This window comes from Microtus pennsylvanicus, chromosome 7 (genome assembly GCF_037038515.1).
Source record: "Microtus pennsylvanicus isolate mMicPen1 chromosome 7, mMicPen1.hap1, whole genome shotgun sequence".
Lineage (NCBI taxonomy): Eukaryota > Metazoa > Chordata > Mammalia > Rodentia > Cricetidae > Microtus > Microtus pennsylvanicus.
In genome coordinates this window covers 122451885-122466393 of record NC_134585.1, presented here as the reverse complement: position 1 = coordinate 122466393, position 14509 = coordinate 122451885, and the positions used below count along the sequence as shown (strand labels likewise).

General features: G+C 50.0%; 1 protein-coding gene across 1 annotated transcript in view; it reads right to left on the bottom strand.

Annotated features, from left to right (window-relative positions):
• Window positions 1–5742: 5742 nt before the first annotated feature.
• Window positions 5743–14509, bottom strand: part of Il6r (interleukin 6 receptor) — a 50979-nt gene continuing 42212 nt past the window's right edge. The window contains exons 7-10 of the mRNA XM_075978405.1: window positions 11627–11670; window positions 10626–10695; window positions 9560–9659; window positions 5743–7342 (exon numbers count right to left, since the gene is read on the bottom strand). Coding sequence (XP_075834520.1) covers window positions 7156–7342; window positions 9560–9659; window positions 10626–10695; window positions 11627–11670 — 401 coding nt within the window. The 3' untranslated portion in view covers window positions 5743–7155. The remainder of the gene's footprint in view (window positions 7343–9559; window positions 9660–10625; window positions 10696–11626; window positions 11671–14509) is intronic.

The window sequence follows — 14509 nt, the reverse complement described above, 5'->3', positions numbered from 1 at the left end:
GAGCTGGCTCAGTGGTTAAGAGCACTCGCTGCTCTTTCAGAAGACCTGGGTTTGATTCCCAGCACCCACATAGTGGCTCACAATCACCTGTAATGGGATCTGATGCCCTCTTCTGGTGTGCTAAGAAAGTATTATTATACATAGCATTCAAAAATAAAGAAATCTTTTTTTGTTCGCTTGGTTTTCAGTTTTTGAAGACAGGGTTTCTACGTGTAGCCCTGGCTTTCCTGGAACTAACTTTGTAGACCAGGCTGGCCTTGAACTCATAGAGATCTGCCTACCTCTGCCTCCCTAGTGCTGGGATTAAAGGTGCATGCCACCACTGCCCGGCCCAATAAATCTTTTAAAAGAAAGGAAAGAAGGGGAGAGAGAAAGAAAGAAAGAAAGAAAGAAAGAAAGAAAGAAAGAAAGAAAGAAGAGAGAGAAAGGAAGAAGAGAGAGGCCAGGCCAGGTGTGGCACAGGCCTTTAATCCCAGCACTGGGAAGGCAGAGGCAGGTGAATCTCTGTGAGTTCAAGACCAGCCTGGTCTACATAATGAGTTCCAGGACAGCCAGGGCTCTGTAGAGAGACTCTGTCTCAATAAAAATAAAAAGAAAGAAAAAGGAGGGAAGCTGAAGTCCCAGCTGCTGCCAGGAGGAGGAAGTCCTGGTTTTAAATTAGGCTTAGAGGTCAGAGAACATTGAGAAACCCAGCATATCAGGGAAAATTATATTTAGCCTTAGCCTGAATCCAAAAAAGAGATAAGAAAATAAGAAAACCATGTTTAGTTCCAGACAGCATATCAGAGTTAAGAGGACACGGGAGTTCAGGCTCTTGCAGCCTAGGCCAAAGGATTGCAAGCTCCAGGGACAGTTGGTTAGAAATAGAAACAGAGATCGTTTATTTAAAGGGGAGTGGGGAACTCCTGAGACTAGAAGCGGCCTAGTGAGTTGAGGGACAAGCCCTTAAAGCCAAGCACTTGTTGTCTTTAAACTGGGTGTAACTCCCAAACAGGGCAGGCTGCGAGGGAAGAATGTGAACAGGAGGCCAGCCTGGGCTGCGTAGAAAGACTCTGTCTTGGAGGAACTAAAACAAAAGCCTCCTAAGGGGCGCTCGGTTGCTTTCATCTTGTGAGATCTGAAAGATCCCAAGTTTGTAAGTCCCCGCGTGCGTCCCACCCACCGGAAGCCAGTGGTGAAGGCTCTTCCCCTCCTTCTCAGTAAGGAGTTTCAAGAAACTGAGAGACAGTTCTCAGAAACGGCTGTGATTTGATCCTGAGTGCTCCGTGTGAACATTTCCGAGATTTCTGGGTTTTCCGTGAATGACTTTAACCTTCTGCAAGAACGCCTGGTGCTTCTTAGCCATGGAGCCGCCTTCCCAGTCCCAGAGTTTAATGCATTTTATTTTATGTGTGTGTGTGTGGTCTATCACATATGTGCATGTCCCCAAAGAGGCCAGGAGAGCTGGGAACAGACTTAGAGAAATTGATAGAAATTTTCCAAATCAAAACTTGTGTCTTGCCGGGTGGTGGTGGTGCATGCCTTTAATCCCAGCACTTGGGAGGCAGGCGGATCGAGGACAGCTAGAACTGTTACACAGAGAAACCCTATCTAGAAAAACTCAAAAAACAAAACAAAACAAAACAAAACAAACAAACAAACCCAAACTGTCTTCTGCTTGTATAAAGTTCAACTCAGATGTTCAGGTTGGCCTCTTAGGTTGCTGGCCTTTCAGTGCCGCCTTGTGATGGGGCCCTGCGATCCAGAGCAGAATCGGAGGGTTTTTAAAGTCCATAAAGTATATGCAAGATAGGCAGCTAGCAAGGAGCAAATCTCACCAGGACAAGTCCAGTTGAAAGGGAAGCCCCTGGCAACCCTTAATAAGTTTAAGGAAGTGATTTCCGCCCCTTCCCTCTGGTTCTGACTCTTCAAGGTCAACCCTAGGCCACGCCTTTCCCATGGGACTAGACTTCCAGTAGGCTCGGCTGTTGGCCTCTTCTTGACAAACCAAGAAACCAGGGACACTGGCTGGAGTGTGTGGTCCAGGCCTTGACCGCGGCAAAATGGGAGAGCACATGGCCTTCAGAAAAGACCTATCTATCAAAGACACCAACCCTATGGGACCTGAGCCCGTGGTGAGGAAGTAGCACCTGCCTTGGGGTGGAGAAGACCTGACTTTGGGGTCTTATTAGACCTCCTCCTGGACCACTCTTAATCTGAAATGAGCCTCAACTGCCCCACCTTGAAGTGTGTGAAGTGTTGATATGGAAGCAGCCCCAGGCTGAGGCTGATACAGGGCAGCCATGATTATCAGCTAACTTTCTGGATATTTTACAAGGCTGGGAATGGAAGCCAGGGCGTGTGCTGAGAAGGCTTTCCACCACCTCCAGCCCTCCTGAGTAGATTATGATAGGTCAGCTCTGCCGAAAGCTGTAGACTTCTGGATACCAACAGGGTCGATGATAGACCTTTTCAGCGCCCATGCGTGTTTCCTAGCTATTGACTACTGTGGCCAAAATTCCTTCCTTGGCAGAGAGTAAAGCAATGTCTGCCCCTCCTCTCACCACAAACCCAAACCAAGGCATGCAGGAGTCTGGGGACCAGTTAATTTATTGGGTTTCCCTAAAGAGTCTTAGGGAGGGGTGCTTACAAGGGGGTAAGCCTGCATCCCCCAACCAGCCACACCTGGAAAGGCTTGTCTTGACAGCCAGTGCTCACGTCACTCCGCAGCCCGTCATTGCCCCAGGAGAGCCATCTGAAGCGTTCACACAGCTTTCTGAGACACACATTCGCCCTCAAGGGGAATATTCAAACTGATCTTGATAGAGTATTTCCTAGACTGGGGGTGTGAGCATTTCATGGCCTTACTGACGCCCCCATTAAGGTATCTGTGCAGTTTTGCGCCACCTCTACCAATGTATGCAGCGCCAAGGGTCAAACCCGGGGTCCTGGGCATGCTGGGACTAAATTCTGCCAACCGGGCCACATTCCCGATACCATTTTCTTCAGCTCTGTATTTTCACCCTGCTCCACCCCATCCCGCCTAAGCCCTCACACAGCACACTCCCCCCCCCCCCCCCCCCCGCCGCCGCCAAGCATGACCTCTGCGTGGGGCCTGCAATTCCCATAGATCTATAGAAAATGTTACTTCCTTGTGCCTTCAAGGAAAAAAAAATGTTTCTTAGCAGAGACTTCCAGCAACTGCTCCTTGTGGAGACCTGACTTTGGGGTCTCCATCTGCTCTCTGCGTCATCTGGAGAGCGCAGGGTTGGGGGGACCTGGTCTCTCCCCTCCCATCCATGTAACCTGGCCACCAAGGCTCAGGGGAAGGAGGGCTGCAGAGGGGGACAGAGCAATGACTCCCAATTTGGCATTGCCTGAGTGGAGGCCTCTCCCTGGAGTGTCCTCTCCCTCCACCTACAAAGCGTCCACATTATGTCTTTTCTTCCGTTTAGAACATTGGGATGACTGGGGCCCAGGTTTTCCTGGTCCAAGACCCTTCTCAGTGTGGAACAGACTCAGTCATCTGATAACCACGAGTTCAGGGTGGCTCTCAGGATGCCATTGTCACCTCCACAATCCAGTGGACGCCTAAGTCACGGGTCTTCCTTTTTTCAACAGGCCCACGACCCGGTAACAGCGAGTGTTATGAACGCCACAGATACATGAGCCTCCTTCCAGAAATTTCAGGGCATGGTATGGGAGAAACTGATTAACTAAAGCCTTTTGAGAAATTGCTAGTTTCTGGTCCTGGTTTTTTGTTTGCTTTTCTGTGTGTGTGTGTGTGTGTGTGTGTGTGTGTGTGTGTGTGTGTGTAAGTGAAACAGGGTCTCACTAGCCTCAAATTTGGAGAAATCGTCACACCTCTTCCTTTTTAGTGTCAGGATTTTAGGAGTGAGCCACCATGCCCCTCGGATACTCCTACTTAATTATACTTAATCATTTAACCTTCTGCACTCTGTACTCCCGTTAATCACACGAGGTTTTCCTTTCAATGAAAAGATTCCCAAAGCAAGATACATCAAGTGCAGTTTGAAAAAGTATTTATTTCAGTTACAATTTTCACTTTTAAAAAACAGTGGTTCCCCCATCCAAAAAAAAGCACTGAAAAAACCTATTACACTACTTTGCAGAAAGAGCTTAGGTATCAACTTGCTGGTAACACGGGTAAAAAAACCTTAAAAACATTGTCTTGAAACAAAACATGTAGCATTGAGGTATTTTGTTTAACGGATATGATCTCTAGCCAAGAAAATCTCTGTCATTCCAGCTTGCTCCACAGCCCCAGTCCTTCCCCTGCAAACTAGATCTCCATCTGAGCATACATTCACAAAAATGACAATTTTCCTTAATAAGCATCGAGGTTGCCATAGAAACTCCTGGAACTGGTACCCAACCTCACGAGGACTAGAGGCTGGAAAGACCTTTGGCAGACCCTCCCCAGCACCAGTAGCAGGACCTGAGCCAGCTGGCCTGCCACTTCCAGCCACAGCCTCACCATAGGCTGCAGCATGGGAAAGGTGACTCTGTAACCCTGTAACCCTGAAGATAGGTTTCTCAGCACCTCCACCTGCAGCTGAGTGTGGAAATCCTCTCCAACTAGGTCAGGCGTAACGAGCTGCTAGGGAGAAAAAGGAGGCAAGCCAGGGATCCTTAAACCTGCAGAGCACAGCCACAGTGGCCTACCTGCTGGGCTCTGTGCCCCACTGGCTCCAGCCCAACTCCAGCCGTGAACTTCACACCAGTTTCCTTCTCCCAAGACATCAGGGACACGGCAAAGACTCAGTGTGAGCGTACAGCCAGGTGAGAAACTGCAGAGACCACACTCACAGAGAGAAAGTATTCGCTCTCCAAACGTCTCGGTGCACAGCCCCTGCTACTCCCTTGAAATATTGTAAAGCTGTTTTACTAATGCCTTAAGAATCAAAGCTCAGTTTAAAACTTGAGCTGGTTCGTGTTCTACTCTTCCCACCATGCAGCGAAGGTCGTGTTTAAACCCTGTCTAAAGCTGCCACATCTGCCTGCCGAATCCCTGACTGCAGGTGTCAAGTGACCGTTGACAGGCGGCCTGTGGGCTGCAGAAACTCCAGTGACACAGATTGGAGGCCAGAAGCAGCTGAGGGCCTAGACCTGTGTCTCTGAGCGAAGCTGGGGCTCAGATGAAACAGACTTCATTGGCATTAGCTTATTAAAAGTCAAAAGGAAAAAGGGGGGAGGGCTAGCCTTTTATAATAATAGTGAAAGCAATAACAACTTGGGGATTAAAGCTACTTAGCTTTCGGAGATAATGAGTTATCTGGATTTCAATCTTCCACCAGCTTGTTCTGCCTGGCTTTGGTACCGGCATGCGGGTACAGCCAGGTGAAGAACTAAGCCTCGTGTGGGCTCAGCCGCCTGCTCCCTGCAGATCGCTTTTTCTAACACTCCCTCACTCCCTATCACAGCATGTTTGTGACTCTTGAGTCCCAGAAACTTAACAAAGGGGGAAAAAACATGAATACCTGCCTGCTTTTTGTCAACTTACAAACCCTTTTCTATGACAGCAACAGGCCCTGAAACACACAAAGCCCAAGGCAGGGGCCACCAGGATCTGTGGAGCAGATAGCACAAGCGTGGCCTCCGGGCTCCACCTCCTGTCCCCTGGGGTGGCATTTTTTGAAAAGCTACTAGCAAAGTGTTGGGATCTGGTAAACCATTGCGATGCTCACTTTAATCCCAGCGCCACTCTGCGGTCTCCTGGGTGACCACTAACATCAGTGAAGGGAAAGTGACGAGGGGACCAGTGCTTCTGCAGGGACTGGGGACTGGATGTGAAGTGAGGAAGGCCATGGTGGCAGAGAGAGGTAACAGGAAGTGGATACCCTTCTTTCCTAAGCCTGGCCCGCATTCATTCCCTGAAGCCAAGCAGACTATTCCTATACTTTTTAAGACAGAAACAAGATACAGGATGAAACTGAAGTCTTCTCTGTTACAGGAAACATTTTTCTTGATTTTCACTTGACTTGGCTTTTGTGCTAAACAAAGTTACTGTATCACCCTGCCACCCCCCACCCCACATCACCTCCCACCTCCTGGGTGGTTCATGCGCCAGCACACACTGAGTGGCCGCTTCCAGAATCAAGAGAAACAGGCAACAGTTTTCCTTCCCTGTTTGTTTGTTAATTTGTTTGTTTTGTCTTCCAAGACAAGGTTTCTCTGTGTAGCTCTGGCTGTCCTGGTACTCACTCTGTTAGAGGCTGGCCTTGAACTCAGAAACATCCACCTGCCTCTGCCTCCCAAATGCTGGAATTAAAGGTGTGCGCCACCATGCGGTTCAGGCAACAGTTTTGTAAAAGCAAAATGGAAATGCATTCTTAAGTTTTTCTTTTTTCATGAGTGTTGTCTGTCCCAGTAGCTCAGGTCCAGTTGAAACCAGTATGAGTAAAGTAGCTATACTCTCTGCCCTAGCAGAGGAACTCACTAACAGCACCCTTCCCTGGGGGAGTAGCAGGGGGGACAAAAAACATGTTTTCAGAGGCTGTGTCCCTGGACTACAACGGGCACAGTGGAGACCTGTCCTTCCCCTTCCTTCCTGCTTCTCTTCTCCTGAAGTCCTGAGTTCAAATAAGAAAAGAAAACGTCTGCAGTCAGCAGTGCCTAGAATTATCATTCACATCTAAACGTCTTACAAGAGATTAATATCGTTCTGCTTAAACCATCAGACCCTGAGAGATTCGTCACAAGCGGGACGACGGCTGCTTTTCCAGCGACTTTCCAGGTATCGAGGAGAGTGGGCATGAGTTCCTCCCCAGCCTTAGCAGCCTACGAAAAGAGAAGGCCGAAGGTGCTTGGATTGCAAGAGTTCAGCTAAAAGGTGGGTTGGGGGAGTGAGTCAGAGCTAGGCAATTAGGGCAACCTTTGGCACCCCTACCTGAGGCTATCCTGAGGGTGTGGAGGCTATGTCCTCATGGTGGCCTGCGTCCCTCACAACCCCTGCCTTCGGAGCATGTGCAGCACACAGTCCTGACCCCTCCGCACCTTCTGCAAGGCTCTCGTGCGAAAGGAAAGTTGCACCCCACCCGCCACTGCCGGCCCAGGTGAGCTGGAGTGGCGGTGCTGATTTGACACCAGCTGCAGGTCCCATCCAGACAACTAACTGTGGAATAAGCCGTCCCTATTGCTGGTGTGGTAAGGGCTCTATGGGTCTCTGACACCCGGACAGCTGTGGTTTAAGGTGTTGTCAGGCCTGGAGCTGTTGTGGGACCCTGCTGAGGTGAGGAGAGGAACCAGTATGAAGGCCGGCTTCAGCTGTCCCAGGGAATATAGCGGGGGAGAACTCGTCTTGCTTTCCTGCACAGTCGGTGACTTCCACGTCTTCTTGAGCCTTTATGCAAACACACAAAAACAAACACACAGCCGTGAGCTTCCTCTCAGGTCAATGTCACAGTGAAAAACACCAGCAGCAGCTGTCTGCCCTGGTTGCTAGGTGTGCCCAGGTTCAGCTTACAAAAATGCTGACGACTCAGATCTCCTATCATCACCAGAGGTGTCCTAACAAGACCGCATCTCATCGGCCCCATTTACAAAAGGAAAGACGTGTGTGTTCCTCTACGCACTCCAAATGTCACCTGACGGCCGGTGATCAGCCCTGTGCCAGATGTGAGGCACACATCTGCAGTTCCCCATCCATCCACACACAAAAAGGAGAATATTCTTTCCGTGGGGAGGGAAAATGGAACTCAGTCCAACTAAGACAGGCAGGGGGCAGCTCAGTCACAGCCCGCCATGGATGGCAGAAACAGGCTGTGTGGTCCCTGTACCCTCCCCCGTCCCGTGTAGTCAGGTCTCCATCCACCTCCACCCACCCCACCCCCAGGAGGGAGAGCCGCCCTTCTTCGAGAAAGGCCCCACTGGGCACGTGTTGATTCATCTGACAGGAAAGCCGACGGTGGGCAGGAAGGAGATAGGCATCGCTCAGATCACAGCTCCTCAGCGTGCTGGCTGGGCCCGAGGCCAGACTCAGCAACCAAGGAAAGTCAGCTGACAGCCTGAAGAAAGTTGAGCTGCAGATACCGATCCGATCTGCGAAGGTGGGGGTGGGGGGGCTCCTTCCCAAGGGGCCTTTGCTAGGTGTGCTAGACCAGGGCCTCCTCTTCTCCCTTTGACCTCCTTCTCCATGGCTGAGCCCCCCTCAATTTCATTACCCAAGGAAGGGTGGTGAGGGAGGAGCAGAAGCCAACACCAAAAACAAGATCTGGGCATTTTCCTGGGCTTTCTGTACCAGCAGACTATTCTTGTTCTTGATATGATCGATGATTGACAGCTGGCTCTGAATCCGCCGTTGGCGCTTGGCCTGTTAGCTAAACGGCATAAACAATCTGCAGACTGTTGCAAGGAGGCAGGGAGAGAGCCCAGCCGGCCACTGAGGGAACTCTCCCTGTGAGAGGAGGACACACCGCTGCTGCCCCATGCACTGCCAAGTACTCAGCCCCTCTGACCCAGGAATTCACTCTCCGAGGAAATACCCTAAAAATGACTGGTGGTTTGAATAAAAACAGCCCCCCCACTCATATATTTGAATGCTCAGTCACCAGAGAGTAGCACTCTTTGAAAGGATTGAGAGGTGAGGCCTTGTTGGAGAAAGTATGCAGTCCCCAAGTGTTGACACACTCCTGTTTGACTCCAACCAGGTCAGACCCTTGTCTTCTGCGCAGTCACTGGACAGTCTGATCCCTACTTCCCTGGAAGTCGCTGTTAGAGACCAGGCATACAGCTCAGTGCCAGAGCCCTGCCTAGCCTTGGATTTGAACCAACACTAAAAACAGGAGAAGCCGGGCGGTGGTGGCGCACGCCTTTAATCCCAGCACTCGGGAGGCAGAGGCAGGTGGATCTCTGTGAGTTCGAGACCAGCCTGGTCTACAAGAGCTAGTTCCAGGACAGGCTCCAAAACCACAGAGAAACCCTGTCTCGAAAAACCCAAAATAAATAAATAAATAAATAAATAAATAAAATAAATAAAAACAGGAGAGAAGGGAAGGATAAGAACAAGACCAGCCTGACTTCACTGTGTTAGCTGTCAGTCAAGCCGGCTCAGGGCCACTGTGAGGACCTCGGGAGCTAGCGTGTAGAGAGAACTTTCTGCCAAAAGTCTTCCTCTTCCTCCCTACCATGGCCACGTCAGCTCACTAGACAGTACCTAGCCTATCCCCTGCCTCCTGCAGTATCCGACCCAGGGCTCAGAGTAGCTGTGTGTGTGTGTGTGTGTGTGTGTGTGTGTGTGTGTGCTGTGTGTGTGCACGCGTGTATGTTCACATGTGTGGTTTGTGTGTGTGTGTGCATGTGTGTGTGCTGTATGTGTGTGTGTGTGCTGTGTGTGTGTGCGTGCGTGCTGTGTGTGTGTGTGCGTGTGTGCTGTGTGTGTGTGTGCACACGTGTATGTTCACATGTGTGGTTTGTGTGTGTGTGTGTGCATGCATGGTGTATGTGGGGGGTGTGGTGTGCGCTCATTTGCTGAATAAAGAAATGAGTGAGGTTCTGACTACACAGGGAAGGTGAGAGCTAAGACACGGAGTGCAGGCCACAGCCCCAGGACCCATCTCACCTCAGGATGATGAAGACACAGAGGAGCAACCCAAACACCAGGCTTCCTCCAGCCACCAGGAATGTGGGCAGCGATATTGAGGAAGAATCTTGCCCTGAGACTGTGGGGAGTGGGGTAGAGAAAAGAGAAGGAGGGAGGTAAGGAGAAAAGGGAGGAGACAAAATAAAGTCAGTCAGCGAGTACAGAAGCAGATGCTGCTCTGGAAGGCAGCAAAACTGCCAGCTTGCGGGCCAAGGCCAGGCTCCTGGAGCAGTGCGCAAGTGCCTAGCGTAATAACCACTCACAGGCCGAGACGGGGCTGATTCCCAGCCGGCAGCCAACTCTCTGGACATTTTCTCAGAGTAACTTTCCTGTGTCCTTTATCAAGCAGAGGGCACTCGAGAGATGTGGCTCTGAGGACCCCGTGGTGGTAGATCCACTAGGGCCGGGTGAGCGAGGTGTGAGGACATCCAACAAGTACCTTGGAACCACTTCTCCACTGGGGTGTCATCGCTTCCCTATCCCCAACATGGCATTCAAGCTCCAGACATGCCATGTCCCTTCTCCTGCAGGGCTCCCTGACCGCCCTTCCTGCCCAGCATGTTGTCTCCCTTTGCTGAGCCCCTTTGCTGCCCACACTCTTGGCTGGGCCAGCAGCTCCCTAAGCAGGCTTCCTCTGCGGATCCTCCATTGCAGTCTCTAGCAATGACGTCCATGCTCAGCCAGACTGTAGTTGGCTTCCTGACCTGGCCACTCTTTTCACAGGCCTCACTGCTTCTTAGCAGACAAGATCAAACGAGCATACAAGTAATAGGAGATGAGCTGTGCTGTAGCTCACTGGCTATGCTGCTCTGCATATGGGAGATGAGCTGTGCTGTAGCTCACTGGCTATGCTGCTCTGCATATGGGAGATGAGCTGTGCTGTAGCTCACTGGCTATGCTGCTCTGCATATATAGCATCTCAAGGCCCTGGGTTCAGCCCTAAATGCTGCATCGAGTAAAATAATGGAAGGCTGTTGCTGCCTTTGCTCAGTGTCCGAGCACGCTCTTCTGCAGGCTGGAGGAATACCGAGACACTAGTGCTTACCCGGGAAGCTTGTCGCTTTTACAGGCTGACTGTACAAATACTCCTCGTCATCAGAGTCTTCATCAGAGACCTAGGAGACATGAAATGACCATCACCAGCTGTTCAACATCCATACACACTTCTGCAAAGCCACCACCTGTCTCCTGAACCTCTCCGAGCCGATCTTTGTCAACCATCTACCTGTCGCTGGCATTGTTCGTGTGCTCCCTTCCCCTTCCCAGGTGCCCATCGCTCTGCCAAAGGCACAGAGGACATGGTCGGTAAACAAAGCAGTTGTCCACGCGTCTGTTGCCAGGTGCAGTGGTAGCATCCTGGGAAAAGCTTGTCCCAGCATCCCAACTCCACTGCTCGCTAGCTAGCTACATGATGGGCCAATCCCTGAGTTCAGATAGGCTTGAGTTCTGCTTCTGGATCCAATTTTGAGACTTTACCCACACAGTGGAGAAGGTGGCCAGTCCTCGGCTACTGTCAGTTCCCTAGGACCCGCCTGGAACCCTCTGGCCCGAGAAGCAAGAACTCAGCTGCTTTTGCCCGTAAAGCCCCTCAAGGACAGCCCCCTGAAGACTGAAGCCAGCATGTGAGGCCCAGACCTCTGCCTCCTTCTCTGTGCTTGGGGGGCAGAGGAACAAAGGCCCCAGCTCAGTACTGAGGGAATTAAGGACCACGCGAGGAGACAGAGTTGGGTGGGAAATTGGATTAGTAAAGGGATTTGTTAAGCGGCTTCAGACGTAATCCTCTTTCCAATACTTCATGATACCGGGCTGCCACAGGGGAGACCATGGATAAATTGAATCTGGTCTCAGACCAAGCCATCAGCCCTGTCCAAACAGCTCAGGGTGAAACAGTAGCCACCAGAGCCAGGCAGATGGCGCCTTACAGCTTCGAGAGACAGGGAACTGACCCACAGTCACACTCTAGAAGATGCAGCCAGCAGGAAACCAGATTCAGGCCTGGAGCAGTGCAGTCCTGGCCCTGCGGGGTGGGGGTGGGGGCAAGCTCACCTGTGTGGGGTCCTTCAGGATCCCTGTGGGAGTGCTCGGGGGCTCTGCAGGTACAAAGAAGGGGTGTGTTAGGGGTGACTCATGGACCGGGGAATCCAGTCAGCTCAGAGCAGTACAAAGAGCCCATCTGAACCCTAACACTTGAACCTGAGGAGGAAGAGCGTCTCAAGTTCAAGGCTGGTACTAGAAGACCCTGTCTCAAAAAAAAAAAAAAAAAAAAAAAAAAAGGAAAAAAAGAAAAAGAAAGAAAGACAGAAAGAAGAAAAAGAAAAAAATAAATAGAATCTTTTTTTTTTTTTGGTTGGTTGGTTTTGAGTTTTTCAAGGCAAGGTTCTCTTGTATAGCCTCAGCTGTCCTGGAACTTGCCCTATAGACCAAGCTAGCCTGGAATTCACAGAGATCCGCCTGCCTCTGCCTCTCTAGTACTGGGATCAAAGGCGTGTGCCACCACCTCTAGGAAACAATGTTATCTTTAAAAAGCAGGATGCTGAGAATAAGGAATTATCCAACACTAGAGGACCAGCTATGTCTATCCTGATAGTCATTTAAGAGAGTAGCCTGGAGAAAAATCGATTTTATGATACACAATGTAACTGTGTATCAAAGCATTACACTGTCCACAATATGCCTGAGTACTCTGTATCTACTAAAAACAGAAGTTCAGGGTACATGCCTTTAAGCCCAGACCTTGGAAAATCAAAGCCAGACTAATCTACACAGAGCATCCCAGGCCAACCAGGACTTAAAAACAAAAAACTAAAACTTCAAGCGGGCTGGAGAGGCAGCACAGAGGCTGAGAGCACAGCTGCTCCTCCAGGGGACCCGGGTTTGATCCCAGCACCCACATCAGCTCCAACCCGCCTGCAGCTCTGGCTTCTGTGGGCACCGCAGACATGTGGTGGACAGCCACAGGTGCAGGCAGAACATCCCCAGACATAAAACAGAAACGAAAAAGTTAAAATGAGAAGAGGTGGAATAAATATTTAAAAATAAAACTTCAGAATGTATATTTTAGAGAAATGTTGAAGATACGATGTATTGTGTAGAAGGAAGACATGCTTTGATCCAAAGTTTCTAAAACTCGTGTTTATATTATCATATATTACATATTACAATATACACGCAGGGAAGGCAGGCCAGAAGGATGATATCACAAGATATAAGCACTATTAACGATAATTCCTTAAGGATCATGCCTGGGACGGGTGGAGGGCACCCTGATAAAGAGGGGTGGGGACAGGGTGGCAGAGGTCGTGCTCTCCTGGGAACTGCTTTATACAGAAATGGCTGACCCAGGAGCAAGCCCAGAATCGAAGCTGAGCTGGGACCCAAGGGACCTGGCTCTGACCCTCGGCAGGCAAACGGTGAAATGACTCAGATTTTCTTGTCATCTCGTTTTTTTTCCACCAAGAAGTTAAAAATATCACCAAGTATAAGACATCAAGCACCCCAAATCCAGGAATAGATCAACAAATCACTAAGGGGTGGAGAACAGGGCGAGCCTGTTTCTGCTCAGGAGAGAAATTTCAATGGCTATGCCGTCTCCAAGGAGAGAAAACCACACAGCAACACTGGAGGCGTTGAAAAAGAACCCACTCACTGGCTTCATTGTATGAAAAGGAAATGGGCCCAGAGAGGGAAAGCAATGTGTCTAAGTTCACACAGCAAGCTAACTCAAAAATGAACCCCAAACTGTGGCAAGGACTCAGCATCTCCTACCTGTGTGCACCTCCCAGCTGGGTGGTGGTGGGGCACACCTATAATCTCATCGAATCCCACCAGAGACTGTACATGTGTGCGTGGATGGACTGGCTTTGTGAGACGGGGTCTCTCTGTTGCCCATGATGGCCTGGAATTTATATTAGATGACAGGCTGACCTCTGACCCTGAATTAATGTTTTAGCATGCTGGGATTGTAGGTATGAACCACCACACCATTTCCTCTGGTGTTTGTTGTTGTTGTTTGGTTTTGAAACAAAACCTCACATTTTGGTTCAACTGTCCTGGAACCCACGATATAACTTAGGCCGACTGCAAGCTTGGATTGCTCCTCCTGCTCCGCCTCTGGGATTGCAGAGAAGGACACCATGCCTGTGTTTTGTCATTGTTTGTATCTTTGAGACAGGGTCTTATTCTGAAGCCGAGGCTGGCCTGGAACTTAGAGCAATCCTCCTGTTTCAGCCTCTCAGGTGCTTAATTATAGATGTGGCCATCACACCTGGCCGGGGTATTTAAAGATGGGGTGGGCTGGAGAGATGGCTCAGCAGTTAAGAGCCTTTGCTGTCCTTGCAGAGAACCTGGCTTCAGTTCCCAGTACCCACAGAGCAGCCTCAAATCAGCTGTAAATCTAGTTCCAGGGAATCCAGTGTGTTTTTCTGACCTCCCTGGGCACCAGGCACCCATATGGTGCACATACATACATGCAGGCAAAACACTCATACACATAAAATAAAACTTAAAAAATAGTATGGAGTGACCGCTCAGTAAAAGCACTAGTAATACAAGCCAGAAGACCTGAGTTCCATCTACAGAGCTGGAGAGGGCGGAGGGGGATAAATTCCTGGAAGCTGCCCTCTGACCTCTACATGTGTGCGTGGCAAACATGCCTGCTCTCAATACACATCCTATACTGGAGGGAAAAACATTTTTTAAAAAAATTTAGGATGGGGAAACTGAGGCAAGAAAAAGGAAAATAACTTTCTCAAAGTTAGTAGAAAGTGGCAAAGCTGTAATTTTTGTATGTGTTCCTGTGTGTGTGTGTGCCCATGCAAGGTGTGAAGGCCAGAAGACATCAAACATCCTGTTTTCTCACCTCCTACTCCCTCTCTTCCCTGCTCTGCCACTGTCTGCTTCCCTGGAGACAGCGTCCCTCACTGAAACCGG